The 19,329-nt window shown below is 42.3% G+C and overlaps 1 protein-coding gene across 3 annotated transcripts in view; it reads left to right on the top strand.

Annotated features, from left to right (window-relative positions):
• The first annotated feature begins 6,095 nt into the window (after positions 1-6,095).
• Positions 6,096-19,329, top strand: part of cdk14 (cyclin dependent kinase 14) — a 213,205-nt gene continuing 199,971 nt past the window's right edge. For all 3 annotated transcript variants that reach the window (XR_015037945.1, XM_085803392.1, XM_085803393.1), the window contains exon 1: positions 6,096-6,652. Coding sequence is in view for 2 of the 3 variants with exons in the window: in XM_085803392.1 (XP_085659518.1) it covers positions 6,559-6,652 (94 nt within the window). In the remaining variant the exon portion in view is untranslated. The remainder of the gene's footprint in view (positions 6,653-19,329) is intronic.

Raw genomic sequence — 19,329 nt, 5'->3', positions numbered from 1 at the left:
ACATATAAATGATACTTTTAATAATAATACCATCATACAGTTTCTAATCCCAGCTGCTGTATGTGTAAAGAATAATAGCAACTGCTCATTCTTTGCCCACAGAAGTGTTTTTGAGGACTTTGATGTTAATAGGTGTCATAATAGTTAACTTACATAACTTATTAACATAATTCTAGTATGTGTGTGTCGTTGCTGTCAGTCTGCTGCCAGTGGTGATGAGACTGATTAATAAAACTGAACAAAATGTCACATCTTCACCAGTCCAGACTCTTGTAGCTATGAAGTAGCTTCACTTAAACCAGATGGAGAAAACATCAGCACTGACACTGATAGAACAATTCAGAATGTACAGATCAGACTCAGCTGAAAATAAATAAAGTACTGTAAGGTCAGGTAAACCTCCTTAATGAAAGATCATGTTTTCTTTTTAAAATAGGCTGCTACTTCTTGTCTTCTTAACATGAATAAGATACACTGAGTGAATCAGGTGATTCCATCTTGTTCCTTATGGAGAGCTCCTGTACAAAAGCAGATGTTGTGATAAGTGATGAAGTAAGTGTAGGAGAGTAGAGCTGTCACCACTGATCACAGAGACTCTGCAGATCAAATGAAAATCTTTGTGTTTAACCAAAGTTTACAGTCATGAGTTATCAAACTGACGATTAAGCAATACTAATTAGGTCTTTTCAGAGGTTTAAAAGGAGGTCTTAAAAAGTAGCTCTTTTGTGAAACATCATACTTCTCACTTTCCTTTCCTGCTTTTCTTGTTGCTCAGACTCTGTCGATGTCTGCTTCCTGTACGCTGTCGAAATCCTCAGTCGTTTTCTAGTGTCTGAACTTCTGGCCCATCGTCTTCCTGCCAGACGGTTCTTTAAATATCACTGTGTGACTCTCAGCACAGTGGTCATGTGGTCAGGTTCTGGGTGACTTTCTGGGTGGAGTTTGCATGTTCTCCTTTTGCAGTACCTGCATTCTCTCTGGGTCTCTCTGGAGACTCTAAATTACCTGTGGGTGTGAATGTGAGTGTGTGTGCCTTGTTTGTTCCCCCACAACTCTGCACAGATGAGTGGCATAGACGATGGATGGATGGATGGAGGAATGGAGGGATGGATGAATGGATGGGTTGGTTGGTGGATGGATGGATGGGTCGGTGGATGAATGGATGGATGGATGGAGGGTTGGATGGATGGGTCGGTGGATGGATGGATGGATGGATGGATGGATGGATGGATGGATGGATGGATGGATGGATGGATGGATGGATGGATGGATGGATGGATGGATGGATGGATGGGTCGTGGGTGGGTTGGTGGATGGATGGATGGATGGGTCGGTGGGTGGGTTGGTGGATGGATGGATGGATGGATGGATGGATGGATGGATGGATGGGTCGGTGGGTGGGTTGGTGGATGGATGGATGGGTCGGTGGGTGGGTTGGTGGATGGATGGATGGATGGATGGATGGATGGGTCAGTGGGTTGGTGGATGGATGGATGGGTCAGTGGGTTGGTGGATGGGTGGATGGATGGATGGATGGATGGATGGATGGATGGGTTGGTGGATGGATGGATGGGTCGGTGGGTGGGTTGGTGGATGGATGGATGGGTCGGTTGATGGATGGATGGATGGGTTGGTGGATGGATGGATGGATGGATGGATGGATGGATCAGTGGGTGGGTTGGTGGATGGATGGATGGATGGATGGAGGGATGGGTGGATGGATGGATGGGTCGGTGGGTGGGTGGGTTGGTGGATGGATGGGTCGGTGGGTGGGTTGGTGGATGGATGGATGGATGGATGGACTTTCAGTGTTAACCCTCTCCCTCCCATCACCACATGATCCTACAGGTGAACCAGTTGACTGGCTCCACCTCCTTCACCTCCAGCATCTCCGCCCATCACCTGTCTTTTATTCCAGTGATGAATCTTTCACCTTCTCTCTATATTTGAGTGAGAGGAACACAGACTGTGCAAAATCATGTCTGTCCCTCTTCCATGGGAGACGTTTCAACATTTTGAAATCAAATAGTGAACCTCTCTTCTTGTACAGTAATACAGTTAGTCAAATCAGTCACAGTGGAAAAAGCTACCAAATAAAACACAGTTCATTCATAACACAGACCTGGAGTTTCACACACATCACATTTTTCTGGATGTGAAATGATTCAGAAAATGAAACCACTCTGCATCACCACATGTGTTTTGTGGAGTGAGAGTAGGGACCTGCTTGCTGACTCTGCACCGAGGACAGTACAACAGGCCGGGCTGTAGGTGACAGTTGAGCGTGTCTTGTTTGAAGTGTGCAGTAGTGAAATAATTAGGTTCTCCTCAGTGTGTCAGTCTATTTGAGGAATGAGGGATTTGAGCAGTTTAATAAGGAAACACAACACCTGACCTGGGTGAACCACTTCTCTGCTCTCACCTCCGTCAGAGCAGAGACACAGTGAATACTCTACATGAGAGAGTGAGAGTCCTTTCGAAATACGTTTTTAATTTGTGCAAGGAATAACATACTGCTGGGGTGGATGGACTGTAAATCATTCACAATAGCTGGGGTTATTTTTTGACATGCTACCCATGGAATACTTAAAGCAGAAGTAAGCGGAATGTTTGTGTTAATATAAGTCTTAAATAGTTATATCTTCCGACGGCAATCACTTATATAGAGTGTTTGGTCCGAAACACGGGTCTGTCAGTCACTCTGCTCTGCTGTAAGCCGAGGAGAAAACTTTCCTTGTATCCTACAACCTTTATCCAATGAGGAGAGAGAACGGCCTAAAGGGGCGGCCCTCTCTGTGTGTGCAGCCAAGGGATGTGTGTGAATGTGGTGACGTAGGGATGAGGGTGGGGACTGCTAACTCCATCAGCTGACAAGAAGTTAGCCAAAACGACCGGATTGCTTACTTCTGCTTTAACATACAGATGTATGATCGAGGTTTTCTATAGACTCTGGTCCATTCCTGACTTATACTGGTACAAGACTCGCTGCCATTGTGTTGAAGGGGCTGGTGAGAAAATACAGTACGGATCAACACATGAGTTATTATGCACTGCTGTGGTGGAATGTAAAAACTGGATGCTGTCTTATTTCTATGTATCATAAATGATTCTTTTGTATGATATAGCCCCATCCCCTGTTGTTCTTGTTATAATGGTTGTGTTTGTTTGTTTTTGTGTCTGTCTATGCTGGTTTGTGTTTATGTATATTTGGCTACTCATATTGTGAAGGAACAAAAACTGTACTTCTTCATTTTGTTACACAAGGCATGCATATTGTTCCATCCATGTCTCTCCAGCCTATTGCTTTATATTTGTATTTATCTTGTTTTTGTTATATGAAAACTCAATAAAGATACTGAACAGAAAGAAAAAGTTTTTAGTCTCCCCTGAGACTGTGTGTGTGCTCCGTGAGTTGCTCTTATAGTTGTGTCACAGACAACAAACTAGACTGTCAGTGGAGGAGGGGTCGGTTGGCTTTTACTGGTATTAAAAAAGCAGTCATCATCCCCACTAAGCTCAGAGGGAAGAGGTAACATCCTTCCTCCGGTGTGTTCCTGTAGCCTCCGTGGGAGGTGTTACTGTACCAGAGGAGACACTCACTCTGCCTCACGTGATTCCTGGGTGTAGGAACCATCACATGCAGTTACCTCACTGCCATCTGCTGCAACACCACCACACCTTTGTTTCAGCCTCAGCATCCCAACAAGAGCACCATCAGATTAGATGTCCCACATCACAGATGTTGGAGGTGTTTGTGTAAAATGCACATGCATCATTAGTCAATGCACTATAATAAAGGACCAATTCAAACTAATAGAGCTGTTCATTTATCTCAATTATCCCTGAGGGAGAGGGGTGGGGGGTAATTAGGAGGCCCCCAGACTCTGTTGGTCTTTAACTGCAGACCAGATCCAAACAGTGAGCCCTGTACATGTTATGGTACAGTATATAACTGCTGCACCACTGCTTGTGCGATGCCTGTGAACTACTTGTGCGGCTGCCGTGGTGACTGCAGCACTGACATGATCAAATTGGAAATGCCAGCGAGCAAAAAATAAAAAATAAAGACACATGACAGAGACAGAGAGCGCAGCTCAGGAGCTCAGTGCTGCAGGATGTGGATTATTGATGCAGGGTTTGGATGCTCTGATAGCTTTAATCCCACAGCCTCGCTTTAATCCCACATATACACGGCTGTAAATTAACTGACAGGTTTAAGTGACATTATTGTGGCTGAATAGTGTCATCAAAGGCTGAATACTGTCAGAGCCGAGGAGCAGAGAGAAACAACAGAGGTGGTTCAAGGAAAGTGGATAATTATGACAAAACCACAAACTATGCCCAGACATCATCATCATCATCATCATCATGACGACAGTTTTTAGCCTAGACCTCTGAGCCAGCAACAGTAACGTCATGGTTGAAGTTTCGGGAGGAGTGACAGTCAGAGCCATATTCAGCTTGTTTGGCTGTTTGTCCCATTCTTGTGGATGAAATACCTTGACAGTGTTCCACCAAGTCTGCAACAACAGATTTAAAGGTCCAGTGTGTAATATTTGTCAAGGTTTATTGGCAAAATCTGAGTGTATAATCGCTATCAAATAAAATTAGTTTGTTTTTTGTAGCCTTATTCTTTTATATAAATATATAGCAAGGGTCTTGCTTTAGAGAGTGTCGCCATCTTACGCTGCCGTTTTTTTGTCCTCGTCACTTTGCCGATGGGAGGGGTGAGTGCGAGCGAGTGAGCGCTGCAATTTAGAATCTGAACACTAGATGTCACGGTTTTACCCCCATTTTACATACTGGACCTTTAAAGATGAACTGAGCAGATTTTGGAGACCAAAGGTCAAGGTCACGATGACCTCACAAAGCAGTTTTTTGTTTAGGTCTTGTGATATCTCAGTAATGCCTTTGGGGATTTTCTTCATATTTAGTAAGAAGGTTCACCTGGACTTAAACATGAGCTGAGAGGTCAAGGTCACCACCAACAAAACACTCATCTTTACCCAAGACTTCACACAAAAACTATCAGACTGTAACCTTAGTCTGAGTGGCAGATGGCCATGAGGAAGTAGACTATTAAAGGGATAGTTCACCCAAAATTGAAATTTCACTCATTATCTCCTACTCACCCTCATGCCGACTAAGGGCTGGGAGAAGTTTCAGAGTTATCCGTGGCTTCTCTGAGTTACAGGGGGTCTTGGCGTAGCAGTGCATGTCAATATAACGGTTGTAAATGGATACCAACTGTCTTCGTAACAAAAAGACACACCAAAAAACATCCAATTACCTCTATGCTGCTCGTATGTAATGTCCGTCTTGTATTGAAGCCCTGAAATGCGAAATTGTCCCGAAAAAAATTAAATAAGTCTATTTTTCAAGCTTGTTTTGTAGCGGAAGCATTCCCGGTTTGTCAAATTTGGACGAACTGGGAAGAGGACAGACCCTGGTTTGTCCAAATTGCGACAATTTCGCATTTCGGGGCTTTAATACGAGACGGACATTACATAGGAGCAGCATGGAGGTAATTGGATGTTTTTTGGTGTGTCTATTTGTTTCGAAGACAGTTGGTATCCATTTGCAACCGTCATATGGACATGCACTGCTACGCCGAGACCCCCTGTAACTCAGAGAAGCCACGGATAACTCTGAAACTTCTCCGAGCCCTTAGTCGACATGAGGGTAAGATAATGAGTGAAATTTAAATTTTGGGTGAACTATCCCTTTAATATGGTTTAAAAGCTGTAGAGCTACTCTGACCAGGTGCAGCAGAGCAGAACCAGTCGGCTGTAACCTCCACACAGTTCTGTGCATTTTGTTCAACAACTCCAGTGTAACAGACAGCAGCCTCCACTGTGTGTTTCCCTGTAAAAGCTGAAGTGTGGAGGTCAGAGCAGAGAGGAGCGGTCACCGGGGCACGAGTTGCTGACTGACAACAAACCGTCTCTCTCCGTAATGAAAAAATATTCCTCCTCCTGCAACACATAGAGGGCGGTGCTGCCTCTTTGACAGCCAGCCTCCGCGACCAATGGGAGCGCGGCTCTCCCGGAGGGGCGTCCGCCAATCGTCGCATCCAGGGCGGGGCCTGTGGGGTCGAAACCGGAGAGAGAATCCCAAAAATGACATCTCGATTGCGGTGGAGCAAGGAGGGAGCGACCGGGACCGTGAGGGAGGGAAGAAACAAGTCAGAGGTTGGAAACGCTCGTTTTTGACAAAGCCAACAGACTGCAGCTGGGTTTTATCCAGGGTTGCCAGGTCTGGTAATAGCTGCTGCTGCTTTTCGACGCGGACTTTTGTTGCCTCTGTGGAAATGTAGCGAGTTGCATTTAGGAGAAAATCTCAAGGAGGGAATTTGGGACTAGTTGCTGAGAGAAGTGCAGAGTGTGTCCGCCGCCGAGGCTCCGTTTCCTGTGTGTTCCATCAGCAGCAGCAGCAGCAGCAGCAGCAGCAGCAGCTGGGCTCCAGCCTCCAGCCGCCTCCTCAGCTCCACATCAGCCCGCTGCAGCTCCTCAAGTCGGCGGAGAGACAGAGAGAGAAGAGAGAAAGGGAGAAGAAGACATGTGCGACCTGATGCCCGCCTCCCAGCCCGCGGAGAAAATCGGCAAAATGAAAAAGTTGAGGAGAACTTTGTCAGAGAGTTTCAGGAGTATCGGTGAGTAACGGGACCTCTTTTCTTTCCCTTGTTCTTCTAACCCAGCAGCAGCAGCAGCAGCAGCAGCGAGCCTCTTTGTGCGGCCAGCAGCAGCAGCAGCAGCAGCAGCAGCAGTCTGTCTGAGCTGAGCTGAGCTGAGCTGATCTGGACACAGTGTGAGGTTTCCAGCTGTGGAGAACACACAGCCGTGTTTCACTCTGAGTGTTTACACATTCATACTGTGGGAAAAAAAGAGAAAAAAAGTTGGTAGAGTTGTGAGCAGACACTGAAGTATTCTGCTGGACATGCAGGAGGAGTGTGTGGTTCACATCTGGTCCTCAGGTTACACTCTCCCATGTAGGCTCTATCACCGTTATACAGTAGGCCCACTTCTAGTCATCATCATCATCGTCATAATCATGTGCTTGACCTCAGCATGACAAAAAAAAAAAAAAAAATCAGAAGGAAAATTAAGCTGATGATGTCAGAAACGCGATCGATTAATCGGCTAATCAGGCTGCAGTCAAATAAAACAAAGAGCGCAAATAGGATCTAATGAACAGATTAACTGTAAACCAACTGTTAGGATGATGTGTAGAAGTGCATTCTTGTTTTCTTGTTTGAACCAAATGTCACAGTTATAGATTGCTTAAATGTGCAAAGTGAGGACTTGGGAGCCTCACACTGTCTGAATGTGTGGCTGCTCATCAGTCCACAAATAAACTGATAATGATGTGAGATATCAGCTACTTACTGGATCAGCTTACACTTTCAACACTGTCATGTCTGCATGATCTCATACAGTTGAGGAAGGAATAAAAACCATCATCCATCCACCTACATGAAATGAAACCAGTGTGTCTTATCAGTTCTGTTATATTCGGTGATTGTAGTGTTATTGTGACTGAGACTTTACTTAATTGTCTGTAATAAAACACAGGTTCTGATCTGTGTCAACCAGAGCTGCAACAGTTCTTTTTAATGCACAATCTGTATTGTTTTTATAATTGAAAGTATAAATTCTTCATTTTAGTTAGAATTGTTGTTTTTGCATTTTAATTTTTACTATTTACTATTTTTAACAATGATGAAGATGGTGATTTTTTCTGGGTCTTGTCCCCGGTTTTCTCTGTAGCACCACAACACTTACCATGCTGTCGGTGCTCAACAATGTTGTGACACATTTCACCTTCATCAAGAAAACTGCAGCGCCATGGTGACATTTTTATTATAGGCTATGTTTATTAATTGTGCTACAACCTGATATTGAATATCATGATATATATATATATATATTTTTTTTTTTCTTCTAAATATTGAATTTAAAAAAACACCTGAAACTGAAATCCAGCATCGTCTGTTATAATACTGTTTAACCTGACATCAGAATCAGAATACTTCATTGAGCCCAGGGGGAAATCAGGCTGCTTTACAGTGTCTTAATGTAAAATAGAAAAATGACCGTATAGGCTTCCGAAATATATGATAGGAAAAAAATGGATATAAAAGAATATTAGTTTTAAAACTGAACGTTTCAAATATAGTTAAGATAAAAGATGATATATGAGGTGAGGCCAGTCTGCTGGTTGGAGCATCTGAGCCTTCTGGTGGCTGGACCAGTCTGTTGTTGGGCCAGGGCAGTGTGGAGAGGGAGGCAGGTGTTGTCCATGATGGTCTGTAACTCAGACTGCGTCCTGTCCCTGCAATATAACTGGTCTTCTGGAGCAGTGTGCTGAGTCTAGTGGTGTCCAGTACAACAGGACGGAGCAGGCTCGTAGCAGTCCTCATATTTGGCCTGGACTGTCTTAGATATTAAAGCGTGGATGTTATTGCCCTGGAAGAGTGTGTTGTGTTGTGTAGCACACAGAGCTGTGCTGCCTGTCGTCCCCTCTGTCTGTCTCACTGTCCCGTCTCTCTCTCATCACACAGTCAAAGTAAAAGACAACATACCTTTAAAAAATTTCATTTCATTTCATTTCTTTTAATATACTTTAATTGTCCCCGTAGGGAAATTTGTCGTGGACTCTCCGATGGTCCACAGTTAGCAACATTGAATGATCGCACCAGGCGACACACATCACACATGCGAGATCAATACCGTACTACAGTACACAGCAGCATAAAATATCAATCAATCAGTCAATCAACTAAACAATCAACCATCAATCAATCAATCAATCAATCAATCAATCAATCAATCAATCAATTACTGATACAGTAAACAACACATCACAATCGATCCATTACCCATACCGTCACAGCACACAGCAACAATAAATGGCAGATATTGTGATTATTTTGTCAGACATTATCACTGTGATGAGTCAGAATTTCAGTTCAATAGTAATTTTCCATTCGAGGCCTCTTATACACTGCCTGTCCAAAAGAAAAGTCACCACCTTGATTTAACTAAGCTAATAGGTCAGAGCCTCCCATTGGATAATTACTGCATGGATGATTATGTTTCTGCTGGCAACAACTTATTTAACCCTGACTGATGCCGTCTCATTTCTTAAACAACCATGTCTGAAGACACATCCTGTAGTCATGGAAAAGATGTTGATCTGTTTCAGAGGGGTCAAATTATTGCCATGCATCAAGCACATAAACAAAGGAGTTTGCTGAATCTAATAAAATTGTGTTGAAGGTATAAGTATGTAGGAATTCCCCCCATCTAGCGTTCTAGCTGAACGTATTCTTGATGTTGCATTCACGTGAAATGGGGCAGACGTCAGACAGACAACAGACGCTGCATGTAACAGGATAAACAAGCGTCTATGTAAACAAGTGGTCCACCAGCACGAGGCAAAACAATACAGGCGTGACAATACGTTGTCATGGTGATGTGGTATTGTCTACCTGACCCACGTTTTACCGTCTTTCTCTGGTGGAGTAAAATGACATCCGGTTGGTTTGCCGATGGCTGTCTGCCTGACTGCACCTGAATGCAACATCAGTGCCTCCGTCCTTCCTCACACTACACAGTGGTGACAGTTTTAACAGGCGCTACCTGGAAAACTTTCTCCCCGAACCGACAGCTCCATTGAGTTTCCGTGGTTACCTACGGTCACGCTGCCACTCAACGTAAAAAATGGCGATGCAACATGGCCGCCTCGGTTCGGTGCGTCACCCACTTATGTATTTGTAATGACTTGTAACAACTCATTCTAAGGTACGAGAAAGCTTTCATTTGTATGCAGGTGTGATTCCACTTCAGTGAAATACGTATTTATGAAAGCAATATTTGATTTTTGCTAATAAAAAGTCAAATAAGTTACACACTGGGGCTTTAAGAACTGTCCAATGCAATATTAAAAAGTGGAAGGATAGTGGAGTGGCCATGTGAGAAGACTTTGTGCAGAGTTCAACTCTCCCATCATCAATATAAGATCTTGGCGAAAAATTAATTCAACGGAAATAAATGTTGTGACATTAAAGCTTATCGACACGATGCCACAGCATGCCGTAAACAAAACTAAAGGCAGTCCAACGAAATATTAGAGTGTGTGACTTTTTTTTTGGGACGGGCAGTGTAGTTTATAAAAACGTTGAAAGAAACAAGAGAAAGGAAAGAAGCAGTAAAACAGGACTCTGATAAACAGAATGATGATATTTTGCATCATCATCATTATAATCATCATTATAATCACACGGTAACTAAACAACAATCATAACACAGAATCACAGCGCTGGTTGTCAAGGTTCACCCATCATTTCTCATTTCATCATTTTACCTCTTTTCCTCCTCTCTTCTACTAGTGTACACACACACACACACACACACACACACACACACACACACACAGGGCTGAGGGTTGCAGCAGTGTGTGTACTGTAGAGAATGGAAAGCTTGATGCAGCATATATAAGGAAGGATGAGAGATGAACGGGAGCCAGTTTGGGTCGATGTCGTGGGTGAAGAAAGATTGGCATTGACTTTTCTGCTGTGCTGACGCTCATCTCCTATTGGCCGTCTTTCCTCCTCATCTAAATCAACACATCAGGGCATCGATCGGCCCCCGCTCCGCTCTTAAACAGAGCACGTTCAAGTGCCAGCTTCATTGTGTATGTCCTTGTAACCGTGTTGATCCGACCGGTCCCAGTGGGCAGATCTGCATTCACATGTCAAATTATGGCGCCGTGCAACATAATGCATTGTGGATATTTTCGTTCTAATGGCTTCAGAGCTGTTTATTGGAGGGGGGATGCAGGCTCTCGCAGCCTTTTCTACACCGCGCACTTCAGTTTGACATGTGGCATGTTGTGTTTTTAAGACTACTGATGAAGCTTCTGGAGATTATAGAATATTTTAAAACCTATCCATGACATTTTATTGAATATAGGGCTGCAACTAATGATTATCTTCATTATCGATTAATCTGTCGATTATATAAACGATTAATCAATTAGTTGTTTGGTCAATAAAATGTTAGAAAGTGTTGAAAAACCACAATATGATGTCCTCAAATGTCTTGTTTTGTCCACAAACCCAAAGAGAGACTCAGTTTACTGTCATAAAGGAACAAAGAAACCAGAAATATTCACATTTAAGAAGCTGGAATCAGAGAATTTGGACTTTAAAAAAAACTACCTAACAGATTATTCAATTATCAATCATTTTGTGATTAATCAATTAAGCTGCAGCTCTAATTGAAGATATATCCAGAAGTCTCTGGCAGCACCACTGGTCTGGGCCCCGGGCCCCTGGGCCGCTGACCCACAGATCAAATAACCAAAAGGTACTTTTGACTCTAATAATTGATGGTTTAACAAAGCCAACAAATAACTCTCCCTCCACATTTCCATTATACAGCCTTTGTAACTGCAGCTTAGAATTAAAATGTCCCTTCAACAGCTCTAACTCCTGTTCCAACAGCTGTGAGCCAAAGAGAATACATTTGGGCAGTGAAGTGGACCAACACAAGTTTTTCCTCTCTCACTACTGCTGTGGTGCTCTTGAGCAAGGCAATTACTGTAATCCTCAACTGCTTCTGAGTTGCTGCACAGGCTGTGGAATCAGTGGCTGTGGAATCAGTGTGTTACTGCAGATGAGCAGCACATCCCTGCAGAAGGCAGACAGTCCCAGACACAGAACAGGCTCAAACTGGCTCATACATCAGTCTCAGATGCAAATCAGATCATTTGACAATAATAAAGACTGACTGGTCTTAATAGAGAAATCCACCATGCTACCTCAGGTCTAACTTTCTGACTCCTCCCTCTCTTCTGCTGTGTAGAATACACACAGACACTGACAGCACTACTGACCACTGAAGGCAACTTGTGGCGTTTGTTGACAAGTAACAAAGAACATGAGATCATCATAGCTATAGTTAAAATCAAAATATTCTTTTAAACATACATCATGGTATAATGTCACTATTCAAGGTGCATATAATCCATGTTTCCCAGCATTCAGTTCATTTCTCCAACTGAAGTCTTAAGTCTCTTCATACAGTACATTTCTTGAATGATCCCGCGCCACTGGTCCAGTGTTGGAGGATCTAGTTGCAAGCATGTCCTGGTTCTAGCTTTCCTACTACTTGCCAAGAGTATCTTCAATAAGTATTTATCCTCCTGTAGGACTGTTTCTGGTATTTCACCGAGATAAAGTAACAAAAGAGAAATCTAAATCTCAGTAGTCACCTCCCTCCATACAGACTGGATTTTAGGACAGGCCCAAACAACCATGAAAGTGATCAGCCATAGAGGTTCCACATTGTCTCCAGCATTAAACATCTTTGTTGCTCCTATATTGCTGTTTACGGTCGCTGCTTATTTTCTCAAAGCCCTCTTGGGCTGGCTCTGCTGCAATAAGTGTATTGTCTCATTTCTGTTATTTACTTACTTACGTTTCAGTAGAGCTAGACTGATTAATCAGTATCAGCTCTGGTGGCTGTGCACAGTCCACTGGTCCAACGGTCAGACTGAGGCTACATCATTGTATTGCAGCAGATCTGCATCCAGAGGGTGGGGTAATGCTGCTGTGTGTGTACCTGAGATCATTTATGTTAAACAGGGCTCCACATTAATGCTGGCCTCTTCATTAAATACACCTAACTGCTTCTTAGATCACACAGCTGGAGCTTAGTTTCTACAGCTGAGCTGCATGTTGGTCATGGTCTTTTCAACGGGAGACAGCTGAAGACAATATTGTTATGGTTTTAAAAACAGTTTATTTTCTGAACATAGATTGTCCAGCCATAGACCAGGTTTAAAAACTTGTAATGTTAATGGAGCACCGACATGGGCGCCACACGACACAGATGCAAACCCACAAACCGTGAAACGTTGTGCACTTTTCATCAAAGTGCCTCGCTGCAGCTCCGTGATGTGTTCACTGCACCGCCTCCTGGTTGCAGCTTTCACACCGTTCAGTTTGTACTTGCTCATTACTTGATATAGCAGCTGTGATCAAGCCATATTTATTTCATTTGACAACTTTTATATTGGTTTCGTGAGACGGAATCACATCAAATTCATAGTGACTGTTGCAGGATTGGCTGTTTATATGAGGTGAGCTCTGGCAGTGTTTCAGCTTACGGTGTCGGTGACCATAACCTACATCTCCCACCATTCACATCGATTTTGTGACCTGCGCGATGTTGACACCCAGCTGTGAGTGGCAGAAACTCAGTGTCCAACTTTAGGCTACGTTAAGGTTTTTTTAAAAATACAGAGACAGAAATGCAATGAAAGCGGGGGCGGCGTGTGGCTCAGTGGGTTGAGCCATAAGAAGACTAGATGACTCACCTGACGCTGCTGTCAGATGACCATGTGCTCTTCTCATCTTCTTGCATTGTTTTAGCCAAGATTATGCTACAATATATTTTCCTCAACTATATTTAAGTTCCTTGCTAAGGGCGAACCTTCAATTGTGTAAATTTTGGATTTATTCCCGTTTATTCCCATATATTCCCATACATTTCCGTGGAAAGTTTCCAACTTTGAAAATTCCCAGAATTTTGCAACCCTAACTGTACTGTACTGTACTGTACTGTACTGTACTGTACTACAGAGGTACGGTGGCTCAGTTGGAGCACTGTCCCCAAACGATTTTGGTTAGAATTGCTCTTTTCTTTCAAAGTAAAGGAAAACCCATGAACTGTTGTGTGACAGAGCATCTCGACTGAATCAGATTGTTCATACATCTGTATCTGTGGTACATCAATGCCCAAGTGCATGTTCTCTCACTCAACTCAGAATGATTTTTTAAATGTATTTTTTTCAAATTATATTATTAGTTTTAATGTACCTATATGCATGAATCGACAGTATTTGTGAATACATAATCAAATGCAGGGGCAATAGTTGCATTTCTGAAGTCTTACAGTTACCTCTGGCCCAACAATAAGGCTGTTGAGGCCCAGGTCATGATCCAGGCTTCACACTTCAGAGAGTCGTTTGTGTTAATGAGGATATGGATCATGTGTGGATGTACTGTAGCATAGCTAGCTCTTTGTAGGCTACTTGCTGTAATTCTCAGTACAGGTGAAATACATGTGCTGACATGGAGGCTATAAATAATATATATTTCATCAAGATTCTCCAGATAACACATTCAGTAAAGTAAGGTTCTGGCAACTTTGATGTTGAAGTGAGAGATGCTGTGTGAAAGACTGTGGAGGCAGTAATAAGGTGTTAAGGCTTTTAAAGCAGAGCTGCTCTGTTTTCAGTCCTTTTCCTGATGTGAATTTGGACAAAACTGTCTTGGCCCTCTCCTATTATTTCATGTGCTCCCTGGAAATAGAAGGAGAATCAAGTTTGTTTTCAGTAAAAAACACTGTGCAGAACAAATGCACATTTACAGCACAACTATGTGTATGTTGTGATTGAAGGACACACACACACACTTATTCCAAGACATGTTTTTATGTCACGTGCACATGCCCTGAGCCTTACAGAGGAGTCTTTGGTCCTGCTGAGAAATATGAATCTAGAGCTAAACAACTGGGATGCAACTGTTGAGTAGTGAGCTTTAGTACTCAGACTACACTTCGGTGTTGTGACGGTGGCGACTGCATCGCTAGCCTACTGCACAAAATGACTGGAGTGTGTTGTTCACACTACTGTAGCTGCTGCAGCTCTCTGTCTCTACTCAGAGTTTGCAGGTTACTTGAAATTTGGATTTATTTTCATTCTAAATTATTTTCTGCTTTATTTTTGACAGAAAATGTCACTGTCTCTGTTTCTACATGCATTTCTGTTTTTTCATGTCTAGTCAGTTCTTTGTAATGTTGTTCTGTCTTGTTCTGTCTTTGAGTTATTGTAATATGCACTTTCTTATTATATTTCTTTTGTTTGTTATTTTGTTTTATAAAACGGAAAGGTTAAATCCGGCGATTTGATTGGTTGTTAACCGTGGTATAATGAGCATATACCACGGCTACTATTGTAAAGCCTTATCACAGCATAGGCTATCACTCCGCGTCAGGCACATATGACTGGTATGAATGGAAGTTGTTGTCATGTAGCCATAGCAACATACTATTGCAGTCGGTAGCAAAAGAAAGTCTGTGTTTTTAGAAGTTGAATTCACATTTCACGTCCAGGGAGGGTGAACAATGGTAGAGGCATTGAGCAGTGACTTTCACCTGTAAAAAAAAGTGGAGGAAAAGACGAGATGCAGAGCTGATGTCCGGAGAGGTGGGACTATTTTTTTTCTCAGTGGGGCTATTTTATTGGATAATGTATTTCTGGTTGAATAAAAACTACATGAAATTGATTGCGTATTCCTCTTTAATATTGCCATTATTCGGCCCGACGCGAAGCCATGGTATACAGTGATGAGCATATACCACGGCCTGCCATGATATGCTTAAGTATTTTATACTGTGCAGATTAGAATGCCAAAAAAAATATTCCATAATCATATATTAAAATGTAAATTTTTGGTTATTCACATTGCAACACATGACACAAGGTGAGATATGTGTTTCCTGTACTGTGGAACACTAAATCTCCCTCTCTAACCCGAGCAGAGGATTTATTGTCTACCTGCTGTCTAATCCATTGTATTGAGTAGTGGTTTGAAGCTGTGGTGATGCTGTCTGGAGTGTTTGGCTGGTCTGTGGGGAATGTGTGTGTGTGTGTGTGTGTGTGTGTGTGTGTGTGTGTGCAGGGTGTGTGAGGATGAGGAGGCAGCAGTTTAACGGCTCAGTGACTGGGCTGACAATGCTTCCCCAATATTCACTCTGACATAAATAAGTCATTTCAGTGAGACGCAGCCCCCAGAGCGCTCTGTCTGTCAGCCATCTGCACCGCCTTTCTCATTAGTCGACATAATCATCATTAAGAATATTAATAGCTCAAAAATGATTGTTTAGAGATTAATAATACCCTCCATAAGTTTCTGGGAGACGAGGGAGATTCTGAAATCAAAGCTGCAGAGTCAAGTACGATGCTGAGCTGTTTACTCCCCTGTCATGGTAACTGTGAAGAATATTAATCCCTGCAATTAATGTGGAGAACAGTGTGCCCTTTTTTATATACTAGTATAATGGCACCTCTTTTGCAATTCAGATTTTATAGATTTTTATTCAGATTTTTTACAGTCATTTCTCCTTACAATCAAGCATCGGATCTAACATTATATGAAGTCTTAAAGGTCACTGACTATTTTATAGTACACCATTACACACCTTTTAGTGGAAAAACATTGTAATAACCAGGTTTAATGGAGATGTTTTTTAGAATAACTTTGTCAGCGGCCCAAAACTACAGGAGGTTGAGACATTCAGCTCCACCTCTGCTGCTTTCTTCTGTCTGCAGCCGCCTCTCACCTGTCCAACTGGCTCTGTTTTTGTTTTGTTTTGTTTTTTTAATTTTTAACATAATTATTTTTTATTTATCATACACAAACACACACTCTCATACATACATATTCTGAAATTTGTACTACAATACTCATAATAATAATAATTTATGTTTTCTTATCTTTGCATACAACATGACGGCTTCTCGCTCCCATGACACACAAATGGTTTCTCATGACAGTGACAAAAAAAACTGAATTGAATAATTATGGTATAGGTATGAGGTCTCTACTGTAGTAGCCTATATTCTTATCATTAACTTATATTTTATTAAACGTACATTTTCACTGGTGGTTACTTAATATGTTAGTAGACGTTCCTTCCATTTTGCTTTCTCATCTACGATCTCTAGGTCTTTGTTCCAATAATGATATATTTTTTGCCGCTGTTCCTCATTACTTGTTGCTTTTATGAGGATATCATTACCTAATAAACGTTTCTTTTTATCCCTCTTATTTAGGATCTCCCCCATTCTGTTGAAGCTCTGTTTCTGAAGTTAAATGTTAACCAACTTCTCAGTTGTGTGTCTCTGTTGGTTTTACTGATCACACCCTTACCTGGTTTCAGCAGATTTGTGTTTCTCTGCAGTGCAGTGTGACAACCTTTAAAGGGATACGCCAACATTTTTTTCGTGTCTTGCCTCACTCCCGAGTCCATGACAAGCAGATAGACACCATCCTTTCGACTGTGCGTGCAGTAATGAGGGAGCCGTATCGCCCGTAATTAGCTTAGCTCAAATGCTGGAAGTGTATAGGTAGTGTTAGCCTGCCTCCTATCAGCAGTCAGAAGCTGGTTTCATTTTAGCTTTAAACTCTGTAAATATATCACTTTATCCACATTTCAAACATCTTTAGGCGAGAAAGTAGCCATGTAGATCAGCAGTGTGTGTCATTAATTTGTCTAAATACCAGCTGTTTACAATTTTGTTCGGACGAATTTGGCGCTACTCAAGCTAGCCGTTGTGACCAACACACTTCCGGTTACTTTCACAAAATAAAACACCCGTTGCCCTTTACATACAGAAAACCATGACGATAGAATTTGTGCTTTTACTTTGAAATAGGAAGCTAACCTACCCTCTATGTAGCTAGCTTGAACCAAAAATAAACCGTCTTTGCTTGAACCCTCCGTTTTGACCGATCTCGTCCCGTTACCTGGCATTTGACCGCTCAAGATGCCTTATCGGAGAGTTTTGTCAGCTCTGAGACGAAGATCGGCCCGCCGGTTTCCGTTGCTGAAGTTGCTGAAGAGTTTCTCTGATGACTTTAGGTGGAGGCAGGCTAACACTTCCAGCGTTTGAGCTAAGCTAATTACGGGCGATACGGCTGTATCTCCCTTGTTACTGCACGCACAGTCGAAAGGATGGTGTCTATCTGCTGGTCATGGACTCGGGAGTGAGGCAAGACACGAGAAAAAAATGTTGGCGTATCCCTTTAAGAGAGGAATAAAAACCCCTACCCTCTGAAGGATGGGTCACCTCCATCTCAAGCTGCCTGTCAGAAACCTGCACACGGCCCCTCCGCTGCAGAGGCAAACAGCCCTCCCCTGGGTGTGTGAGATGTGCAGGACATGGGTCACATCACACACCCATGCCAACACTGATGTTATAGAAAGCCTCTCAAGTGGCTTTGACAGCCGGTGTAAGGAACATTAACATAGTCAGTGAGGGGCATCTCATCCCTCCACCATGTGACCCTCACCTGGGATGCGGTTTCAGGATACTGCATCACATTCCTCTGACCGGGGTCATGGCAGGTTTATTGATGGGTGTGCAGGTCCACACAGCTGATTTGCATATTGAGATGTAATCACAGTCAGGAAAGACTCAGATAACGACCACACACAATACCAAGCCTGAGATACAGATCACATACTGTAGCCTCATCAATCAGTATTTTTCTCTTTCTTTTACAGACGTCAGTCAGTGCCATCTCCCTGTTGCGACATATGGTATACATACCCAGCAACTATGGATTTGTAATGCACCAGGGGGGATACATACTCAAAAAAGTGGTTATTTTGACAGATGTTACAATACGCATCCCAGTTTCTGTTAAGATGATGATGATGATGATGATGATGATGATGATGATGATGATGATGATGATTATGATGATTATGATGATGACCTTGTACCAAACAAATCTGTCACCCTTTACCATTTAATCTTTTATTCCTGAAAATAAATACCCAGATGTTTTTTTGGGAAAACTGTTGGTGATGTGTGAGCTCAAGGTCAGTGGTGGAGGGAAAACATCTCAGCAACACCTCGATGAAAATTCTTCAAATCTGACACAACATTAACTTGGATGAAGTGGTTTTATTGGTCAAAGGTTAAAGGTGATGGGGCTCTATGGGCTCTGGCTGTTGGACAGGAGATTACAAAAAAGATTATGGCTGCAACTAACGATTATTTTCATTATCGATTAATCTGTTGATTAGTATTTAAACAATTAATCAATTAGTTGTTTGGTCAATAAAATGTTAAAAAATGTCAATCAGTGTTTCTTAAACCACAAGACGACGTCCTCTAATGTCTTGTTTTGTCCACAAACCAAAGAGAGACTCAGTTTATTGTCATAAAGGAACAAAGAAACCAGAAATATTCACATTTAAGAAGCTGGAATCAGAGGATTTGGACTATTTTTCTTAAAAATTAATCGATTAACTGTTGCAGCTCTAAAAAAGTTAAAGGTCAAGATCACTGTAACCACACAATGTGTGGTCATTTTGGTCATGTGAGGGCAACATCTCTGTCAGTAGACACCATATCATACTGTAAACCAGTGTTTTTCAACCTTGGGGTCGGGACCCCACGTGGGGTCGTCTGGAATTCAGATGGGGTCGCCCGTAATTGATTAAAAAAATGACTGATAAAAATATA

This window comes from Trachurus japonicus, chromosome 16 (genome assembly GCF_045865225.1).
Source record: "Trachurus japonicus isolate A0001 chromosome 16, Traja_1.0".
NCBI classification, from domain to species: Eukaryota; Metazoa; Chordata; class Actinopteri; order Carangiformes; family Carangidae; genus Trachurus; species Trachurus japonicus.
Note: the sequence above shows the minus strand (reverse complement) of the source record. Positions and strands in the feature narration are given on the sequence as shown.